The sequence below is a fragment of the Lathyrus oleraceus genome, chromosome 6 (genome assembly GCF_024323335.1).
Source record: "Lathyrus oleraceus cultivar Zhongwan6 chromosome 6, CAAS_Psat_ZW6_1.0, whole genome shotgun sequence".
Taxonomy (NCBI): Eukaryota; Viridiplantae; Streptophyta; class Magnoliopsida; order Fabales; family Fabaceae; genus Lathyrus; species Lathyrus oleraceus.
Window position 1 is genome coordinate 309,037,093 of NC_066584.1, and position 22,379 is coordinate 309,059,471.

The window sequence follows — 22,379 nt, forward strand, 5'->3', positions numbered from 1 at the left end:
TGATTTTGTATATTTTCTTTCCTGGAAAAAGATTTTTTTGTTGATACAATTCTAATAAAATTATGGTGATAGACATGAGGAGAAGAAATAGAAAAAAATAATAATAAAAAATTTCGAGTTTTGATGAAGAAGAGAAGATAAATGTGGATGATTTTCTAAATTCGGTTTTGGCCTGCATTGCAAATATTGGCGACTTAAAAATAAAACCGAACGACCAAAAAGTGAAATAAGGAAGGACACTTCTTTGACCTACCAAATATATCAAATTATCAGATACTATCATTTCAGTCTGCATCCTCTCTCCTAAAAATATGATAGAAATCAATCATACATCTTTTTAAACATATTGCATTTTGAATAATCAAAATCACGACATTGGAATCAAAGTTTCTATCTCCAAGTTTTCTAGAATCCAATCATCGCCATCTCTATCTATTAATGAAAAGTTGAGATTCAACCTGAAATATTTGGGATTTTTGCTTTGTGCTTCAGCCTAAAGGACCTTCAAGAGAGTCATGCGTTAATGAATATGAAAAATAAAAGCCTCTGAAATTATTTTAATTCATGATAAATGGAAAATGATGCATGACGATTGCAACATTCAATTGAGTTTCAACAATGTTGTTGCTCGTCATGCAATAAATTTATATTATATCTTGGGAACTCTAATAAATAAGAATATACAGTAAAATGTAGTATATGTACTTATTTAGCTTTAAACTTACAGGCTATATATTATTACAAGTTACAACTGAACCCCGACCCTTGACATCCGTTTTTAACAGCTTCTCTACGAGAGGGTTGGGTCCGTAACAACGTGAAGAAGTTACCTATACAAAATTTTCACGTGCTTACATGTTAACAATCAGCAAGCACAATTAAACACAGAATTGCTAAAGCATTTTGTTTTTTTTGCAATCTTTCTCACACCTGTTTCGTTATGTAATCCTCCACTAACAGGAGGTAGGTGGATTCTGTCCATGAAGTTCATTTTAGGGGCCTCAAGTACTGCCTTTGGCAGACTTAATGCATATTGCATGCCCCAAATTGCCAGTGGCCTCATATATATAAGGGACCGATAGTGCCCATCAATTGACAATGCCTCTGGAGTCTGAAACCAGTATCTGTTATGGGAGAAAGGATTAGTTTCTTGATAGAGAATGAATAACTGAATGCAATGTAAAGATTTGCATATCACACTAGCCAAAAACTCGCATAATGTGTTTTTTATCAATCCAATCATTTGAATAAATATCCATATCGTGTTGAATAATGTTAAGAGTCTCTCATCGGACAATCTATGGTCTGAACATATGTGTATGAGTGAGGGCAATCCTCACCTACAAGTAGGTTTTGTAGGATTGAGTTAGGCCCAACCACACATTCTTAAGATGGTATCAGAACCTAGTTTAAGATTCATTAGACCACCCACCATTTAGTTCCACGCCCCATACGCAAATTCTGAGCGTGAGAGGGGGTGTTAAGAGTCCCACATCGGACAACCTATGACCTAAACATGCGTTTATAAGTGAGGGCAATCTTCACCCTACAAGCTAGTTTTGTAGGGTTGAGTTAGGCTCAACCACACATTCTTAAGAAATATTCCCTCCTTTCCTTTTTAAGTGTCTTTTTTTTTTAAATTGTTTCTTTTTAATTGTCACTTACGAAATTCAACGTAGTATTACTTGTATTTTGTCAAAATTATCCCTAGGTAATCATTACAGAGAGAAAAAAAGTAAAATGAATGTAATAAATAGTTAAGGGTATTATAGGTAAAAAGAGAATTGTGTTTGAAAAAGTAACAATAATGATTAGCTTTCTTGGTATGTGTAAAAAGTCAAAAAATGACACTTAAAAAGAAACGGAGAGAGTAATAAATATGTAACCAAATAATTGAACTCTTTTTGTACGAAAAAAATGCCAGTTAACTTTGAGAAACAGATGCACACAAGCATACAATAAGTGAAGCACACCAATCTAATTGCATATTTTGAGACCGACAAATAACTATTGGTGATAGGGGACATAAGAAGTTACCCGTATCCATCTTCTGACCAGCCTGCTTGAAATATACCCTCAGCAGTTGTGAAGGCCTCCTCCTCCATTCCTGCAAGTATCATTGTTGCAGCAACACCATACGTGACACCTGTCCATATCTCTCGAGACTGCATACAGGTTTCATCCACCTTACCATTGGGATGCATGCCATTTACAGCCCCCATCCTGCCGCCTTTAACTTTCATCACATTGAAATCATAAACCTTCCGAAGGGAACTTTTGATTTTGAAATCATCAAAAAGAGAGGGCAGCCCTGAGGATGCTGTATACCATTGCCCAGCCAATTGATCCGCTTGAATGGATTTACTGTTACCACTTGATCCACTGTCATAGTTAAAATAAGAACCATTCCACAACTTTTGTTCAAATACCGGTTTAGCCTTCAGAAACTTCCTTTTGCATGTTTCCGCAAAATCTCTGTCACCTAGTTGAATGGCCATTGCAGCTGCAGCTTGAAGAGCAGCAAGCCAAAGACCACCACAGTAAGCACTCACACCATGGACAGTCCATGTATCATATGTTTGATCAGGGAAACCATCATTCTCAATAAGACCATCAGCATCTCTATCAAATTGCTCCATGTACTCCATTGCAGCACGGACAGCAGGCCACACATCAACTCCAAATTGCAAATCACCTGTTGCAGAAAAATCTCGATACACCTGAAGTACAAATTTTGGGTTCAGGTCCTTCCACTTACTAGTATCATGAATGTTATAAGCATTCATTTCATGCCACGGATCATGTGTCCCTAAATCATGTGGGACAGCCCCAAAAACCTTGCGAATACCCCAGTTTCCCTCTGCCAGATATTTTACTTTTCTTCCATCTTCGCACAGAACAGCTTGAGCAAACTCCCGCTGTATACTTAATTCAATGCGAGGAAAGAGCATAAGAAGCGCAAATGAAGCATAGAAGTGCACATCATATGTGCACCACATGACGTATTCCACACCTTCCAAGTACAAGAACCTTCCACCATCATCATTATCATCATCATGTTGCAGGTTCTTCATTGTTGAACAAGGCAGAGTGTTCGTGGAGTTTCCTTTTCTGAGAGTATTCACACATCCATTTTCATGGGATATATCTTTATAATTTTCATCCAAGTGATTATGCCCCCTGGAAGCAGTAGAATCATAAGTACTATCTGTTTCCCTTTTTCTGCAGTCTACTTTAGCTTCAGTTAATTGGACTACTGCATTTTCTGATTCTTTGACCTGATCCTGACTATTCCTCATATTTGAAGATTGGAAAGGAGTGTCTGGCAGAAGGGTGAAAACAGCATTAATGTTTCCAGAAGATTAAACTAACAATAAATGCCTTATATGATAAACCAGACATTTATTGAAAATTAAACTGCAATGCAATAGTTTATATTCATACTTACCAATCCAAATTGTTCCTCCAGCAACAAGAAAGTAGAGTTCATTAAATAATGTAAACTTGTACCTGTAAAAAGAAATCTTAAATACATTTGTCTATTTTCTCCAAGACTAACCAATAAAAGCCATTGTAAGAAGGGCTAAATATATAGAAGATAGCTCAATATGTAGAGAAAAATATAATAGAACTCTAAGAAAAACCATAATATGATATTCTTAAAGTTAGTCTATGAAACACAATGGTGTTTTTAATCCATGCAACTGACTCCGCCTACTTGGAAAGAGGCATTTTCATTGTTGTTGAATTACCTATTTCTATAGACAGGACAAGGACAAGAAAGGGCGGGCATACACCTATGAACGGTAAAAATTAAGTGTGTATATTTTACTAAAACATAAAGGAAGCTGATAATTTGTTGGAATATTTTCTGAAAGCATTTGATTTATGGGTTACATAAACTCAATCTTCAAACACAGAAAATTGATTAGCATAATGAAAATGTATGGAAATTCTGTTTAAAATGTAAAATATGCCATCTATAGAATAAAAGTTTTCTATTTAAGTCCAAAACGCAATTCCTAGCAAAATATGAAGCTGCTAAAGCTCAGCTAGAAAAAAGTCAAGTTTTGCTTTATGTTTTCTGCAATACACCTAGATCTAAGACTAGAAGCTTCAATTTGATCCTAAATTAATAAACTAACTGGGAATAACCTGTAATACAAAATAAACTGTTGATGACTTAAAAAAAAAACTTGAATAGCTAAACTAAGAATTACCATTCTGGTAGCTTCTCATCCTTAAGAATAGGATTCTGCCATTTCTCAATCTCTTCTTCCCACCGTTTATAATCTGTTTGGAATTCAGAACACAATATAGTCTTTAAATGCTAAAGAAAAATTGTCAAATCACTTTAGAAACATTCATATCTTGTTTTTATTTTAACTATAAATGTGATAGAAGCTCTGAAGTATGGGTACTTGTAAAACAGTGAAGTACCCGTACATAATGTAGTCAAGCACGAGATCTTATGTAAGATCAGCCGGCTTGTGAAAAATCGTAAAACTCAGATCGTTAGCACGACACGTAAGATTCTACCGAAGGGAAAAATGGTAATTTCATATATAAATATTTATTTGCAAGTGAATTTTGTAGCTTTTTCATATATAAATATAACAGTGTTTAATAATATAAAATTCATTTATGCATTTGTCTTTCTTTATTGTTGTAACCAAAACTCAGTTTTTAACTTTTTTAACTTTTATTGTGAAGTTTTGTTTTGAACTGAACAATTCAGCTCTCTCATGTTATAATGTATAAAAAAAATTCCTGTTTTTTATTGACACCTTATTTTTTTTAAATTTGTGTACCTCGTACCCAGGTATTGATACACACCTATCCATCCCTGAATGCAAGATAAGAGTAATGAAAAAGAAAAGTAGGCCTAAAGAATATCAATTTTAATTCGAATTAGACAACTTACGTGTCAATGCATCATGAGCCAAGTCCACTGCAGCTCTATCAGAAGTCCCATAAAATTTTGTATATCTCCTGCAGTAAAATTTTGTGTATCAAATCCTCTATTTTAATTATAGTCTCAAAATGAAAGTATTAGTCATAAGTATTTTTCTCCCATCCCCTCCAAAGCACTCTCCCAAACAAGATGGAGGATTCCCCTACCTTTTTCTTCCCTCCCCTCACAGACCATCTTACCTTCCCCTCCTAACTCCCATACAAAGCCTAAAAGCATAACCACTTATCACATGCATTTCAAAAGCGATGGAGACAATGTAATGACATAAACGAAAAATTTTAAAAGTCTAAATATTATGCGCACTACCTGTTTAAATCGCAACTTCGCAAGGGTTCCGCCTGCCCAGTCTTAGGGGCAGGCAACCATGGAAGTTTACCTAGGGCCTCAAATTTTTTATCTAATACTAGGAATTAATATCTTGTAGAAAAAACCTCCTATTTGTGTGACTGGAAAAAAATAGCCTCATTTTGCTGGGAGCAATTAAGTTTTACTGTTCTAACTTTTTCTCATTTAGTCTTGACTTACAGGCTTTTAATTTTTCTATATCTTCGTCTATTGTCAAACTTTCAGTGCTTTTGTTTTAAAGTTGATTGATTATGTTATCAACAATCAAGGCTTATCCCACTAAGTGGGGTCGGTGATTGACTGTGTTATCAATTGAAAAAATGTTAAATGAAATCAATTCCAATAATTTAATAAATGATTTTAGAACCTATAAGGTCTCATTTTATAATTTTCCTTGGGCCTCAATGTGTCACCTTTGGGTTCTGTTGAAATAAGATGTGAGATTTTTTTTTTAAATTGTGTAAATTTAAGGCTAGTTTGGTTTCACAACTTATATACAAAACTGACATCATATTGTCAGTTTCTTTTTCTCAAAGTTGAAAACTGAAAACAACTTTTTATTAGTTTTACTGTTTTCTGCACAAGACTTTGAAAACAGAAAACGGAGTTTTTATCAAGACTTTTTTGTAATTAAAATTGAAAAAAAAAATGAAAACTAACAATCAAACAGACCCTTTTACCTACTTAAAGACACAGCCTCTCTCTACCAACAAAATAAAAATATCATGGAAATTTCCTCAAAACCAAAATGCAACCTATGCCACTTTAGATATAGTAGTTAAACCACACTTTGAGTTGCATGCATAAGATAAATCTTTATTATTCAAAATATAGAAAAGTCGTCCAAGGATAAGTATTAACTAACCAAAATATTAGCACATACCAATGATTACCTTTGGAAAGTGCTGCCTTTGACAAACTTTACTTTAGGAGATGACCAAGCAAGACTAAATGCAACAGTACATTTTCCATGGGGTTCCACCCACGCGGAAGCTGAAACAGCAGCACATAGCGTATCTCCAGGTGATGAGGGCATGCTGGGTCCAGAAGAGAAATTTTCCCGGTCAAATTGCCCATCCTTAATATACAACCATTTCAATTAGAACCAACCCTGTATGTTTTCCATACTAAAATAATTTGGAAGATAATGGATATAGGTCACTATAAATATCATCTAGAAACCATAAAAACACAAGTAAGCAGTACCTTCACCATTTTAGACCACATTCCTTTTGCTGTTACACTACTTCTATCGGACAGCCCAAAATTTGGTAAAACAGAAACACTAACATTCTGTGTTTCACAGGCAGCAATAGCAAAAGTAACAGGAGGGTTGTCTTTCGCTGTCCTGAAATATTCAATGACCTTAAGAATATATCCACTAAAATCATTATTTATATAGCAGTTTGAAGAGAGAAAATCCAATTTCAGTTATATGCATGCATATGTACATGCATACAAAAAGAAAACTTTAGCACTAACAACGAGATTCCTTAATTCGTTTAAAAAGATTATTGATAGATCCTAAACAGATAACACAAAGCAAAAATAATCTCTTCCGGAACTGTATGTTCATCTTCATCTATTTCAGGACAGTTGCCCCGGTTGCATTTTATCCATTTCTATTTTAACGAGATTGTTTCTCCGGTCAAAATAATAATAATAGAAAAGATAATTCTAGGAATAAAAAAGAAAGATGCTCAAGTGTTGTGACTTTTCCGATAGAAATGACCACTCATTATCTTCAAAACGAGGATTCTATTAGAAAAGGAAGTACAAAGGGTCAGTATATAGTATTTTTATTAAATAACTTTCTTTATCAACTAAAAGGTTAGATTATTTATGCAACTCAGGTTGCAAAATCATTTCTAGAAAAGATGTTTCAGACAGTTGCAAGATCAATAATATTTAGTTAAATATCTCATAGCTGCAGTTATGTTCTAGAAGTTTCTTTGTCCCTTTATAAGAGACTCGGCTACAGTTTTGTTTTGTGGGAATTTTGTCACTTGGAGTTGCATTTGAAGTACTTATTCAGTTTTTTCTGGAGCCTTGGACACTGGTTTTTGTGTGAATCTATTAATGAGCGTCTTTCGCCGTCATTATAATATTTTTCTTCAACTGTTTGCACACAGTTTCTCTTTTTGGTTCATTAGTTGATGGCTATCCATCAAATTTCTACAATTGTCTTTTCTAAAACCTTTATTCACTCTTTGAACTATTTCTTACATCCCCATTTGCGAGTTGTTTTTGTCTCCCTGATTATTATTGTTGCTTGCCACTACTATTTCTAGGGCTGTTCATGGTATGGTTCAGGGAGAAAACCGAACCGAACCAAACCATAGTGAAAATTTACTCGAACTGAACCGAACCATTTCAATTTACCTCAGAACCGAACCGCAGCATAATCATTGGTTTGGTATACCGTTTTGAAATTCCAAACCGTACCGAACCACTAGAAGTTAATTTTTCCCAAACGAACCATTTATTAAAGAACTGAACAGTTAAACTATTTTAAATTTAAAAAAAAAAAAAAATTAAAACATGTTTTTAGTATTTTTTATTTTCAGTTTCGGTTTGGTTTGGTTCGGTTTCAGTTTCGGTTCAGTTCTAGAACTATTTATGCAATATAGTTTGGTTCACTAACCAAACATAATGGTTTGGTTATTTTAACTTCAGTTCGGTTTAGTTTGGTGGTTCGGTTCAGTTCATGGTTTTTTTGAACAACCCTAACTATTTCTTGCTCCTTGAACTATGATGGAGAGGTTAAGAGCAGTCTGGCTTGCAATCATTTGTTCTAGAAATTCTTCATGATTGATGCTAAATCCGTGTGACCCATGTTGACTCGTAATACCAAATTCTTATGTTCCCTCGTGTGGGATCGATTTAACACAGTCCAAGACACCTTAGAACCTTTTCTTTGACCTACAGTGAAGGCAGAAGCAGACTTGTCCTTAACAGAGTCTCTTCTTGAATTCACAACTATTTTTTTATAATGATTATTGGTGATGTTTATTCCAAATCATAAGAGTCCTAATTAGACTAGGCTAATAACTAACTTTTCTCTAAACTTACTATCATTTAAATTTAAATGATAACATCCTATTTCATAGGAAAAACCTGTTATAATCCCAAACAAGCGGGATGATAAGCTCACAAAGCAAGTAGTTCAAGGAAAGGCATATTTCTAGTTTATATCAAACTCGGTTTGTTAATAAGGATAAGCAAGAGCTCCTTTAGACATTTCAGAACCTTCAACTCATTGTGTTATTAAGCATTTGCAAATAACCTACAAAGAGAAATCTGCAAACCAACCGTCATATATAGCTATAAGGTTTGATTAACTTGCTTGTGATATAGAAGTACACCGGAGATGCCATCTTCAGCTCTGTGAATGAAAAATTAAACACGAATCAATAATTCCTCAAAGCCTATTCTATATACTATATACAAAGCAAATCAATATCAGATTTAAGAAATTTGTACATGAATGGTTCATTCACATGATCTCCTGACAAGTGAGAGTTTCCACCAATAGAATTCTGCACAAGATTAATATTGATGAATAATCATATATGCCAGTTACAAATATCTGACAAATGAAATCAATACTTCAAACACAATTAATATCTTACCGCCCAAGTAAATAAAAGGCTGACTTTAGCTCTTTCCTTACCAGTGTTTACCAGCTACAAAATGAAACAAGTATAAGTCTTCAAAATCATGGCAATCTATGCTTCTTCATGTCAAAACATAAACATAGTGAAACTTAACATTGCATATGACGGAAGAATTACCCACATAGGTAGGCATTTAGACAATTCAGAGCAAGTATTAGTTACAAGAATAGCTAATCAGCGTGTATATAATAATAGCTACTTAACTCTTTCTATATGTACATAAATCATTCAATTTTAACAAGTATTCACCAACAATGACAAATTGTTTCACCAACAATGACAAATTGTTTCACCAACAATGACAAATTGTTACGAGTTCCACATCGGATAGTATGTGACATGAACATATGTTTATAAGTGACGACAATCATCACCTTACAAGCCGATTTTATAGGGATGAGTTAGATCAAACTATAATTCTATTATGGTATCAGAGTCTAACAATTAGGCCACGAGCCACCCGCCGTTTACATCCACGCACCAAGCCCAGTAGTGTTGGGCGTGAGGAGGTGTATTGGAAAAATCCCAAATTTCTCATTAGTTACCGATAGAGCTTGAAAAGAGTTTATATAGAGTGCCGCCCCTCACCATACAAGTCGGTTTTGTAAGGTTGAGTTAGGCCAACACATAATTTTAAGATTTTATACAGAGTGACACTCGTCACCTTACAAGCCGGTTTTGTAGGGATGAGTTAGGTCAAACTCAAATCTTAATACAAATTATAAAGAAATAATTCTCAAAGATCACGATACATAACATGAATATCAACAGAAAGAGGATTTTATATAGCCTATGGACCAACAAAATTGTCGTTGTAATGAATTCTATAAAACATGGAAGCTCAAATAAAATACTCAATCATAGAGGTCGCTTTGGTCTTCCAAAGGGGTTTATAATAATGTAGCATGCTTCAATTTAATAAATGGTCAAGAAAGAAGGATTGTGCAAAAGTATCAAAAGGAACAAAGGAATTGAAGTCAACTGAAGCAAATGATTTGTAACAATTAAACACCTTTTTACAATGCATCCAACCCAATTTTTAATGAAATGGCCAAACATATCAAAGTGAGTTGCAGTTCATAAAAGAGGAGACTATAGTAGAAGCTATGCTACTTTGACATAAACCAAGAGAAACATCCAATCATGATTTTCAATTTGAAAATCTAAGTTACCAATCCGCACTTTGTTTAAAATAATATAACACATTGAAGAAAAACAGCTAAAATTAGTAACAGAATCAGTCATTTCATTTTCTGACAGATGAGTTTAAATAACATTAGCAGTTGAAAAAAAATCACACACCGTATAGACAAAAACAGCAGCAGGTAGACTGCTTTCCCTGTAATTATGTGGTACGAAAGGGGATATCTGCCGGCAAGATATTTTTAGTTCTGGATCAGGCTCACCTAAGAATATGGGAACTTATATTAGACAAGTATTTGTAAGGATACACACATTTAGCAATAAAATAACTAAAAAAATGAAGATACCATCATAAACAGTCCAAGCTCTGGGAAACAAAGCATGGTAAGTTGAGTGCTGGCCGTTAAGATTCCATCCCCATGATGATATACCTTGTTCGTCAGCTTTCTTGCTAGATCTGAAACATAATATATTGAAAAATACGAGTCCATGTATAAGCATCTGGATATAAGTGTCTAGATACATGAAAAATAGTCATGGCAAGCAGAATTCAGATTTTAAGAGTAACATCGTGTTAACTTAGCCACTCTCCACATGGCTGTAAATTGCACTTAGCAGTAAATTAGTCAAAATTTTGTAGAATATTGTATTATGTCCGATTTATTACTTATAATTTATGAGCCTCGCGTGTGCATGCATATTTTGCAAAGCCTGTTAAGTAATTCCATAATCTGAAACCTACCTCCAAAATGGAGAATACAAATTCAGATGCTCTTTCTATACAAGTCAGCAAGAAGACTATCAGATTGTAAAAGATAATTTATCAATCATTATCACCCAAGAAAACACCATATGGTAATTCTAATACCAGGGGACTAATTGGAAATATTTACCATGTGCCAGTATTTACTTGTTATTAGATAGCAGGGATGAGATGGGCCTACCATAAAAAAACCTACTAAATGTTTTTTTGCTAAGGTTGCTAGAGTGCACTCTCAAAGATAACCATTAAAATGGAAAGGTTTAGAGGGGGGAGAGAGAAGATGGCCAAACCCAAAATAATGAACTAACAAAAAAGGAAAAAGAAGAAATAAAGAAATGATAATTAATCATTAGACATACATAGGAAAAAGGAACACGAGTGAAAAAGCTCCATAAAGTTAAGAAAAGTTCTACTCTTTAATCACAAAAGAACCATCTAGTTTTTATGATTTTACATAAATGGAAACCTTCACCAGTACAAAATAAATCCCCCCAAACTCCCACGATTTATCCAAGGGATATTTCCTCAAGGATTAAAGAGTGATAAGTTTATCCCCCAAATAGATACCACAAGATAATCTTATCCCCCAACAGAGTTAAAGAATGACAAAATTAAAAGGTAATTTCTATTGAAGTTATTTTACCCCTTACTGCTTGACCTTTTTGGGTTAGAACCAAGCTACTTCTCACGGATATTATGCATTTTTATACTACATCCAATATGTATTCTCCAGGATTACCCGTTCATCAGAGAGCACATATGCCCGAGATTATCATCTAATTTACTTGCAGTGACATGAAGCAGTAACAGTGGCATAAAATGGTGAATCCAAACTTCATTAACCAGATACAATATACAAAGCTATATTAAATAAATATACTGCAGGAATGTTGGAGACTGTTTGACTTAAATTGTTTTTTGTTTTGTTTTCATTGCCTGTTTTTATTTGTAGTTGCAAAAATGAAACATTATTTTCACCTTGTTTTCCTATACTCGAATATATGCACATGAAGTTATGAAAACAATTATTGTACCAATCTTTAACAAACAGTGAAAACAATGTAACATTTATGGAATAAGTGAAAACAGGAAATGAAAAAACAAAATATTTCTTAAAACAAACAAGTCCTTATACTTAAGAAAGACTGTTTTCCAAAATTATCATTTCTTACCCTAAACCTTCATGCTGACCAGGAGCCAAAACTGATGCAAACCTTTTGTTTCCTCCCTCTCTACTAACAAAAATCTGCAATAGAAATAAATAAGCCAGATATTCTGAATATAAGCCACAGTTGCAAATGACCGTAAAGTAGATAAATATTATTCCAGGTTACAGGGGAATAAACCATATGTTGTACCTCTACAAAAAGTCTCATTCCCCCAACCCATAAAAAAAATCCTCAAAAGTAGAAGGAGGAGAGACCCATATGATTTTATCTTGATCTTATGTGTGAATGATATTTATGAACCAAACTATATGCAAAGTAACAACTAGTGAAACTAAAAACTCGGTTGTGCACTTCTGTTTTTTTCTTTGGACAAAAGCTTAGGGCTATCTCATCAAGTAGAAACATCAATACTAATAGAGTTAAGACTTAAGAAGCTCAAGTACCAACCGAAATAAAATTGATCAACTTTTATCCATATTTCCCTTCCGTGTCAAAACTGACTCCACTGTATCTAATTTTTTGATTTATTCCAAATTATGATTAGATGTAACTACTCTACATGATGAATTTCAGATTTTATTCTAACATTTATTTATATGATTGTATGTGCAAAATTATATTCAAATTATAATTTTATATACTTCACTTTTGAAGATACTCTCTGAACACATCGGTAAACTTATAATAAGACAATCAAAGAACTATGCACACACTCGTGCATATCAATTGAACAAAACATAAGCCCTGTAAACCCATACAATTAGAGAAGAGTATAGCAGGTTGATAGTACGTGGAAAAACAGGACTTACAGAGAACTGGTTGGCCATGACAGGTGATGGTTCGCATAGACCAGGAATGATTTGCCATTGTCTGAACTCACCTCTAAATCCTCTTGATATGCTACCACTCCTGCATAGGTAAATATAATCCCATCAAACCAGTACAAGAAGAAAAAAGCTTACCTGTTAACGGTAATTGCTACGAAAGGCCAAGGATAAACGTAATTGTAAAGAATAGCCTATTAACTATTTGAAGGATATGCAAGATTAATCAGTCAAGTGATTAAATTCAGTATCAAATTAGACTGGGTCATACCCCATCCCTCCAAGTGGAACTCCTTGAGATGCAGATGGCTTGCAACTTTCTCGAGTGAAAGGATCTATAGGAGCTTTCTGCATAATTCAGGCCAAAAACTGAAATCTTGAATCTCTACTTTCAACACACTTATCAAATACAAGTTTATGAACTCTTCATTTATATCACAGAAAAACAAACACAAAAAACTGATGCCAAAGAATGAAGGAGAACTTGAAATTTACCCTTCCATGTGAAGCCTCTTCCCTAACATATGACCACATGCGTATACCTAATCGAACCTGGAATTTCAATTTACAATAGACAGTTAGACAAGACAGAGAAACATAAATTTATAATTACAAAATAAAATGCCATAAAGCATGCTATATTAATTAATAAGCATATGCAAAGGATCCCAATAAATTCAACAAGTAAATCTGTGTTGTAACTTCTTATATAGTGGGACAAAGCCAGAAACAGAAATCACTTGCCATCTTTATAGCTTCCATAAAAGTTACTCTAAATTCTTTAAGAAGATTGGCATGGCTATTTAATCTCCTTCTCCAAGCATGTTCGGGCGGAGCAGCACTATCAAAATCAAACTGCAAAAAGGGCGCAAAGGACATAGATTATGTGGAGCAACAAAATACGTCTACTTATTCAAAGTTATTTTCTTCTTCCTATTTCATTCAACGATAACAGCCTAATAGATAGCTAATATACTCAAAGAAAATTCAACATTCCAAATTCAAAGTTTCATCAAATCATAAGGAAATTAAAGTTTTTCATACAAAAGCTACGGTATCATCAGAATAATAAAAACTACAATCTCCAAATTCCAATCAACTAACTGAATTTCCTGGTGAACTAAATAATTAACATAAGCTTCTGAGAAATTTAAAAAACAGAGGAATCATAGCATAACATAGCAGCATACCAACTGTAAAGTGGTTTTATTGATATACTCTTCAGGAGGCCACGAATTCTTTCTACAGTGAAAAATGTTGCCGCTAACCATACTTCCAAAATCTCTATAATCCACAACAAGACTTACACAATCCTCCTCGAATAAAAATAGATCAACCGTGAAGAACAAGAATAATTATTCGGAACAGATCGTTCTCGAATTCAACACTCTCTCTAATTGAATCCAATCCAAAACAACCAAAGCTAGTAATTGAATTGAAGGATCTTCAAATCATAAAACAAATTCTTCAAAAAAAAAGAGCAACTAGTTTATTATCGAAGATTTTGCTTACGATTACGAAAGCATGATCTATGAATCAACGCAGAGAAAGAAAATTAAAGTGTAATTGTGTTGAAGTTGCAGAAGAAGTGTGTTAGGAAAGAGATCAAAGATGTGGTGGTGGTTACGAAATCGGAAGATATTCGATTGGGTGGAGAAGAATGATGCGTGGCGAAATGACGAATAGCCGCCTGTACAACCGAGTCAGCGTGGCGAACTCGTTTGATGAGTTACCAACTCGGATCACCACGGAGAGAAAAAGAAGGAAGTGAGAGAAAAGTAAATTAACACTCAATTTGTCTTGACCATGCCTTTTTAATCATCACTTTCTCTCTCCCTCTCAATAATATTAAAAAGATTCGTACTTCATTTTTAAAAGTGTTTCAACTGTCGAATTCACATTATCTTATTTATTTATTTTAAAAAAATATTCAAATTTGAATTTCAATTAACAAATATTATAAATTCCATATTAAAAAAATAATTTAGACTATTTGACCAAAAATAATAGTTATATGAGATTAATTGTTATATATTGTTATTGTAAAAAGTTTTTCACGGTCAATGCATCACAATCATTCATTTGTATTATTTTTTAAATGTTTAAAATAAAAATCGAATATTTCAAATATATCAATGATTTTGATGAATTGATAGTATAAAAGATCTTTACACTGTCGATGTATATTAATTAAATTCTAATTACATATATAAAAAAAATTAAAGATAGTGTATTTTCAATGAAAATTAATTTTACATCATCATCCAATAGAATTATAACGTTCTACAATATCATATTAATATTTTAAAATTAAATATATTATTTAACGGAATACACGTATCTGATTGATAGTGTAAAAATATTTTATTGTATATTTTTTTTCTCATATAAAAATAATAATTATCCAATCAATTCATCCTAATTATTTAAAAGTTTACTTAATAAAAACAAAATAAAAAATTCAATAATAATAATAATAATAATAATAATGTATAATATTTTTATACTGTTTAGAAATATATAATAATCAATTAAAATTTTATATGTGTGAACCATTTCTATTTGGATTGAAGTTTACTTCACTATTGTCGGACCCTTTCCCTCTCATAGGAGTCTTAAACAACGGTCCACTTTGATGTCGGTATTCTATTCTGATTGTATATTTTAAGGGAAGCCAAATTGTTATTTTAAGCATAAGTTAAAATTGCAGTTTATTTTAAGAATTGATATTAATTAGTACAATCTCACAATTACTATAATATGTCATTCAAAAGGTTCTATCGGTTAATTTTACAGGTTCATTTTACATTAACGTTTGTTTACTGGCCGGTAATTTACTTCTTTTACTTTTAAAATTAAAAATAAGGAATTCTTAACCTAAAATCTAATTATAATATAAAATATTTTTATATTGTCAACTAATAAGATGTATCCCGTCACATTACACTTTTATTTTTAAAATATTATTATGATTCGATAATATAAAATATTTTGATTTGATGTCAGTGTAATATTTTTTTACACTGACAGTGCAGTCACTATCTTTAATCTCTTAAATAAAATATTTTTGCCTTTTTTATTTATTATTTATGAAAGAAAATACGGATGGTCAATTTTAATTATGAACATTTCTTATTTTTTTTTGGTTACATAGCATTTTTTTATTTAAATAAATAATTATCACATGTATTTAAAACTTTTTTTTGTGTTTTTATGTAATTTCTTTAGTTTGCTCTTGTTTTTGTGTAAAGGTGTCGTTTTCAACTCTTGTTGTAATGTTCATTTTGTTGGTTTAGACTAAGAAATCATCTTAGATAGAGCACATATTGGATTAATGTGTCATGTTAATTGATATATTATTTTAACTCTCACCTAACTATTCTAACCACGCATTAGGCCATGGTTTAATATATCATAAGGTTTTGAAGTTTGGACAAATCTTATGTAGTTTCCCTAATGCAGTAATGCTAAATGATTATACATTTCTTCTCATCTTCATGGTTTCTTACCGAAAAGGATTTTTCTATACACCCTTAGAGCACAACATCCCTCACTCATCTCCATATCCATTCAGCCATCTTCTCATAAGTTCAGCAACCGCCTCTCCTTGTAATGAGGGGTACACTTTCCATAATCCCTCTAGAAAAAGAAAAGTACATATGAACCATCACTTCCATTGCAAAACCAGGACCGTTACTTTAACTTTAACTCTTGGAAAGAACTACTATAACTTTAACTCCCACTAGTTTGTAACCTTTAGGCTTAAAATGAAATATAACCTTACCGACCTAAAAATTAAAAGATTTAGATGCAATTGGTTCTTCTATTTAAAATAAAATAAAGTTTTGATTCTTCACTTTTTATATGTTGGTTTAGTTTAGTTGCATGTTTTAGAAAGATATTTCGCTCATGTTCGATTTCTTGAGTCGGATTCTTGAATGAATCAGTTTGGAACCAGTGGAGCTCGCTCTGATTAAAATTCTATTTAAAAGAGTGAGATCGGGCTAAAATAACTAATGAGTTATGAAGGTTATCTTGGCTCAAGTATAGACCACGGTGATATTTGATTGATATACGATAAAGAACACATTTATGACGGGGTGAGAATATCATGATCTGGGGTTTGGACAATCACGTATGATTCTCAATCCTCGTTAAGACTTTCTTCTCAATCCTCGTTAAGACTTTCTTGTAAGACATGTCAAAGCAGCTATATAAAGGAAATAATGCAGTGAGAAAAGACAAACACAATTCATAAGAGAATTCAAATGTGGCTTTAATGGTCATCACTAGTATACTTATCATTTGGTGTTCTTTATAATTACATTTAACTCCCACCCTGAAACTAGGTAAAAGTGACACGAACCACACACACTCATTCCAACAACATTAGGAACAACAACAACAACAACTGAGTTGCCATAGAGATGTTAACCACTATGGAGGAGTTGTATCGCTAAAATTGAGCGTTATAATTAAGAGAGTGTCATTGACTTAAAGCAACAACAACAACAATACGCATAGTCTGATGTGATAGATGACGAGGAGTCCATATATCCTCAGTCACACGCAAAGGAGATATGGGGTGCTCTGGTTCTCAGAAATTTCAAACCACTATCTTTGGTGTCAATCGACGGCAAAAGCGATCTGTAGGAGCACGTAATCAACATCAACACGCAAATAGTAATCATTAGGGTAGATGACTTATTGAAGTGTAAACTGATGACCAGAATAGTGAAGGCGGCCGCACTCATATGGTACATTAGCCTTCCAAGGTTCTCAATATCGAGCTACCAAGATTTGACGTGAAAGATGATTCACCATTTTTCATCAAACAAACATATAAAGGTTTCAACTACAAGCTTATTCAATGCTCGCCAAGGTTATTCTTAATCATTGTGAGTATTTGATCATATTTAATGAAGATACCATCAAGATCGACAACCCAAACAGGGAGATGTTCATTGAGGTCTTGCATAACAGCCTCATGGTTGGGCACTTCAATGAATCCTCTGTACAATATTTGGCAGATTTTATGGAAGAGATTGTAGCAAAAGAGAAAAAAAATTACATCAATGGAGAAGAAATAACATTGAAAAAAGAACCTAAGATACGAGAGAGAGAGAGAGAGAGAGAGAGAGGGAGAGAGAGAGAGAGAGAGAGAAGCGGCAAAAAATATGAGGTGCCAGGTTACCAAAGAAATTAGAACAAAATACCAATTTAAGAAAAGGTTGCTTTCAAGCCTGTTAGAAGGCCTTTGGAACATTTAACCCCAAGAGAGTGGATCCTTTAAGCCGTCTACCACACCAAGTGTTGGGTGTGAATATGGAAGTAGAAAAACGGTTTAAAGTGGGTGAATAAACCCAATTTAAAATTCAACCATCGTTTTCAAAATCATAGTGTTTTTAAAATTAATTTGCGAACGGAAGGTTTTACGCGAAAATGAAAATTATATTGTTCAAATATTGATCAAGTCAACACAGATCGATTCACAAATATCCAAGATGACTATGATGAAACACATGGTATGGATTGATTCAAACGTGTAATTCACAAGAAGTATTTACACAATAATTGAATGAATGGAATTATAATATCAATTTGTTTCATAGAAAAATAATCACCAATCTAGCTTAACAAGTTATCCAATTCCAATAAAACCTAATGCTTAAGTAATAAATTGTTATCAATGAACAAACGATAACTATGATGGAATTAAAAAACCTAAGCATGAAAATACTACAAAACTAAATGCAAGAGTGGGAGAGAGAGAGAGAGAGAGAGTAAGATAACACCAAGATTTATAGTGTTTCGGTGCTCGTCATCGCCTTGCCTACATGCATTCTTCAATGGTTTCATATTAAACATGCATAGTTCCTTGTTATTTGATAAATATTTTCAAGAGTTCATACAATGACAAATCAACATTACAGTTGAGAAAATAAAATCTCATATTTGGATATTGACCTATATACAACACACAACCAAACTCTTATAATCTTTACTCTAATCTTCCAATATCACCAATTCCTTTTTAAGCTTTCGTGTGTAGTAATCAACCCCTTGATCCTACCGATTCCTTGAGCGATGAACTGTCTAAAGATTTAAGAAGAACTATGCCTTATCCTTATCCTTTCACAAAGTTCCTACTAAGGCAACTATGGAGAAAAGAACATATTTCTTTTCAATGGAATTTGTCATCACCATTGAAAATCACCTCATTCTTGCTAACAACTTGAAAAACTCAACAAGATATCCAAGAACAATTAGTTTCAAGTACGTGCCTCCTTCAATCAATCACAAATCCCTCGTTATCAATATGTAAACTAAATTGAAGTTGAAGATGCAAGAATTTCGTTGCAAGACTTTGAACACTCAAAATAGAGGAAATTAAGTTTTCACTAAAATCACACTTAAAATCATGATCAGAATGATAGAGGTTATGTGAGAAATGATGACAAAAAAGTTTTATATGTGCTTGATATTAAGCACATAAAATGGTTGAAAAAGTTAGTTAGATTTGAATCAATAACAATCTATGATTTAAGTCAAATGAGCAAGTGAAGTGGAATAAAAGGAAAACAAAATTTTGAAAAATATGTCAGTTAATTCGAATTAGAGGAAAGTGTGATTGGAATCATGATCCACGTGATTTGAATCATGTATAAAAATGATTTAGATCAAATGCAACAGTTGTGACTGGAAAATGTTGAAAACTTGTGTGATTCGAATCATGTTCTAAATTTGATTCGAATCAAATCGAATAGAAGTGAACATTGGGAAAATGATTCAAATCATGTGTAAAAAATGATTCGAATAAAATAACTCAGTTTTTCCTCTTTCCATGATTCAAATTAAACGCATAAAATCTTAAATTTTTATGGTTTTAAAAGCACTTTGATATTTTACATTGAATCAAGCTCAAATAAAAAACATAAAATGTTTTCATTCCACTTACTAATGCAATTGATCAAAAAACATCATGATCAAGATCAAAGTTAACCAAAGTTTTATGCATGCTAAAAATTAAGCTTTTTAAACTTGATTTCCAGAGGTGCAATCATGAAGGAGACTCAACAAATCAAAATTAAATCAAAGATGAAAGCGATAAGACAAGAAACAAAATAACTGGATATAGGTGCTCCTTGAATGAAATAGGGACATGAAATTATCCCCTTTTTTATGCTTGGTAAGCTTTCACTTGGAATTGAGTCGACTTTGAGTATAACGTGTAAAACGCTTATGTTCCCCTGAAACATTGCACACAAACCACTCATAATATAAAAATGCATAAAATAATTCTAGACTCATTACAACTTCTCCCTACTTGACAACTTCAAAAGAGATATTTGAAATGCGTCTAAAACCAAGTAAACAACCACCAACAAAGCATATAAAATAGCAATGATCTCATATTGAACACAAAGATAGACATATCACAAGCAACAAAATACAAATAGACATGCAACACCAACATTTGAAAACTAACAATTAAGTGATCAAAAACTTGTATGTCAAGGTATTCATTAAGAATCATAAATAATGCATGAACACGTATCCAAATGCTCAAATGCACATAATTAGCAACACGTATTTAAAAGACTTAAATGAAAATAAGAACAATCAAATACATAAGCTAAAGATGAATGAGCGAGGTAAGGAGGAAATAAGGAAACAAATGTGTAACTCTATAACAAATATATATAATCATGTAAACTATATACAAGGGTTATAGAGACATACCATTGTAGTTCGATAAAAGTTATGATTTGCTACAAAATAATGTTAGTGAAAGCAAAACATATATAACAAATAAAACTAAAGAAAATAATCATTCTATTTAAGACATGAAGAGTCTAAGACTCTCAAATCCCTATAAATTTTGTGAAAGGAATCTGATAATAATGGTTTTGTAAAAATGTCAGCAAGTTGACTTTTAATGTCAACGTATTAAAAAACAACATCCCTTTTTTCCACACGATCTCTAAGGAAATGACGAAGGATCTCAATGTGTTTGGTTCGTGAATGTAGTATCAGATTCCTAGTGATGCTTATTGCACTATTACTATCTATTTACTTGGAAATTTGGTAAACAAAACAAGTTTCTATTAATAGTTAAGGGATTAAACTCGAAAATATCTCAGAATATATTTATGTGTATTTAAACCTTTGAACAACATTTTACTATTGAAATTTAAGGGTAATATTTGAAGAATAACAGTGTGACTTTAAACAAGATTTAGAATACAAAGGTTTGAAAATGGAAGTGATTGAAATAGAAATGCAGGGCGAAGTAAAATGACAAGAATTATAATGAGAAATCAAAATGTAACTCAATACAGGAAAAAGGGGCTTGAATGTAAAAGTGTTTTAAATTTATAAATGTGAAATGCATACGTACATTTTCTTCACTCGTTTCTTAAATGCATAGATACTTCGAGTTTACAGAAATTTGAGTATAATTACGGACCCCTTACAACATGAACATGAGCCCATTTATATACTAATCTAAAATAACTACCTATGAACAGTCGGCTAACCCTGTCACGACACGTCTCAATCTCATGTAACTGTTTTCTTTGACGAGTCTCTGTCGCATCTCGAAAAATACGATTCCTCGCGATGGTCGCGGAAAAATTTATGTTCGAACAGAGTCGCCACCGAACTTTATTTATCCCAATGAAGGAATAGGGAAATATCGATAAAACCTTTTAGAAAATGGAATAATGGTCGTCGCAACCATATTCGGGTTCGGGAGTCGATTACGCAAGGGGAAGGTATTAGCACCCCTCACGTCCGTTGTACTCAACGGGAACCTTTTAGTCTAATTTTGCTATTTGAATGTTAGTTAAATGTTATCCGCTTTCTTCGAGTGATTAGAATTGATGATAGATATGGATGAAGACCTCAGGAGGGGGAAATGGGAGGTTTTTTATTAGTGTGCTCGCGAAGATACAGCAATCTCCTGCCTACGTATCCTTATAGTGCAATAAGGAAATCAGAGCATTCGTAGTTCGGGCAACTACGAATATTTGGGTGTGTTTTGTTTTGATGAACGACTGTGTAGGTCGGCGTTCTAACGGCTAAACGCTGGCTTGTCTACTCTCGGGGGAGGCTCTAGCACTGGTTTGTTGTGCGCATCAGAAAGGATTGACAGTGTTTTTTTTGAAAGGGTTTTGGTCACGCGGGGGTGACAAGTTGAATTGATGTGTTTGGGTGTTTGATTTGGTTGGTTTCGATCGCTCGGGGGCGAGAAGTTAGGTTTGATGTGTTTGAGATGTTTTGAAGAACGACGATAGATTAAGCAATGTGGTGTTCACCAATCGTCCAATTCTTTCGAGGAATAATAAGGCGTCCGCCTTCTAGTCCCTTTTCGTTCGAATTATTTTGAAAATTTGTTTGTAGATGTTGAATATGCACGGTAGTGAGGCGTACGCCTCCTACTTGCTTATTCAAGGAATAATGAGGCGTACGCCACTTATT

General features: G+C 33.1%; 1 protein-coding gene across 3 annotated transcripts; it reads right to left on the bottom strand.

Moving 5' to 3' along the window:
* Positions 1-222: 222 nt before the first annotated feature.
* LOC127097342 (uncharacterized) lies at positions 223-14,744 on the bottom strand. 3 transcript variants are annotated; one of them, XM_051035838.1, is made up of 20 exons: positions 14,087-14,744; positions 13,641-13,751; positions 13,392-13,448; positions 13,168-13,244; positions 12,882-12,981; positions 12,076-12,149; positions 10,488-10,597; positions 10,300-10,403; positions 8,953-9,006; positions 8,804-8,859; positions 8,667-8,705; positions 6,527-6,668; positions 6,214-6,398; positions 4,925-4,992; positions 4,221-4,293; positions 3,449-3,510; positions 2,038-3,322; positions 931-1,124; positions 726-830; positions 223-493 (listed from the first exon to the last, which is right to left on the bottom strand). In XM_051035838.1, the coding sequence occupies exons 1-19, from the start codon at positions 14,165-14,167 to the stop codon at positions 739-741; spliced, it is 2,964 nt and encodes a 987-aa protein (XP_050891795.1). In that variant the 5' UTR covers positions 14,168-14,744; the 3' UTR covers positions 223-493; positions 726-738. The 3 variants fall into 3 exon arrangements, with proteins under 3 accessions (XP_050891795.1, XP_050891794.1, XP_050891793.1); XM_051035837.1 differs by having other exon boundaries at positions 223-502; XM_051035836.1 differs by lacking the exon at positions 223-493 and having other exon boundaries at positions 571-830; positions 14,087-14,743.
* Positions 14,745-22,379: the final 7,635 nt, after the last annotated feature.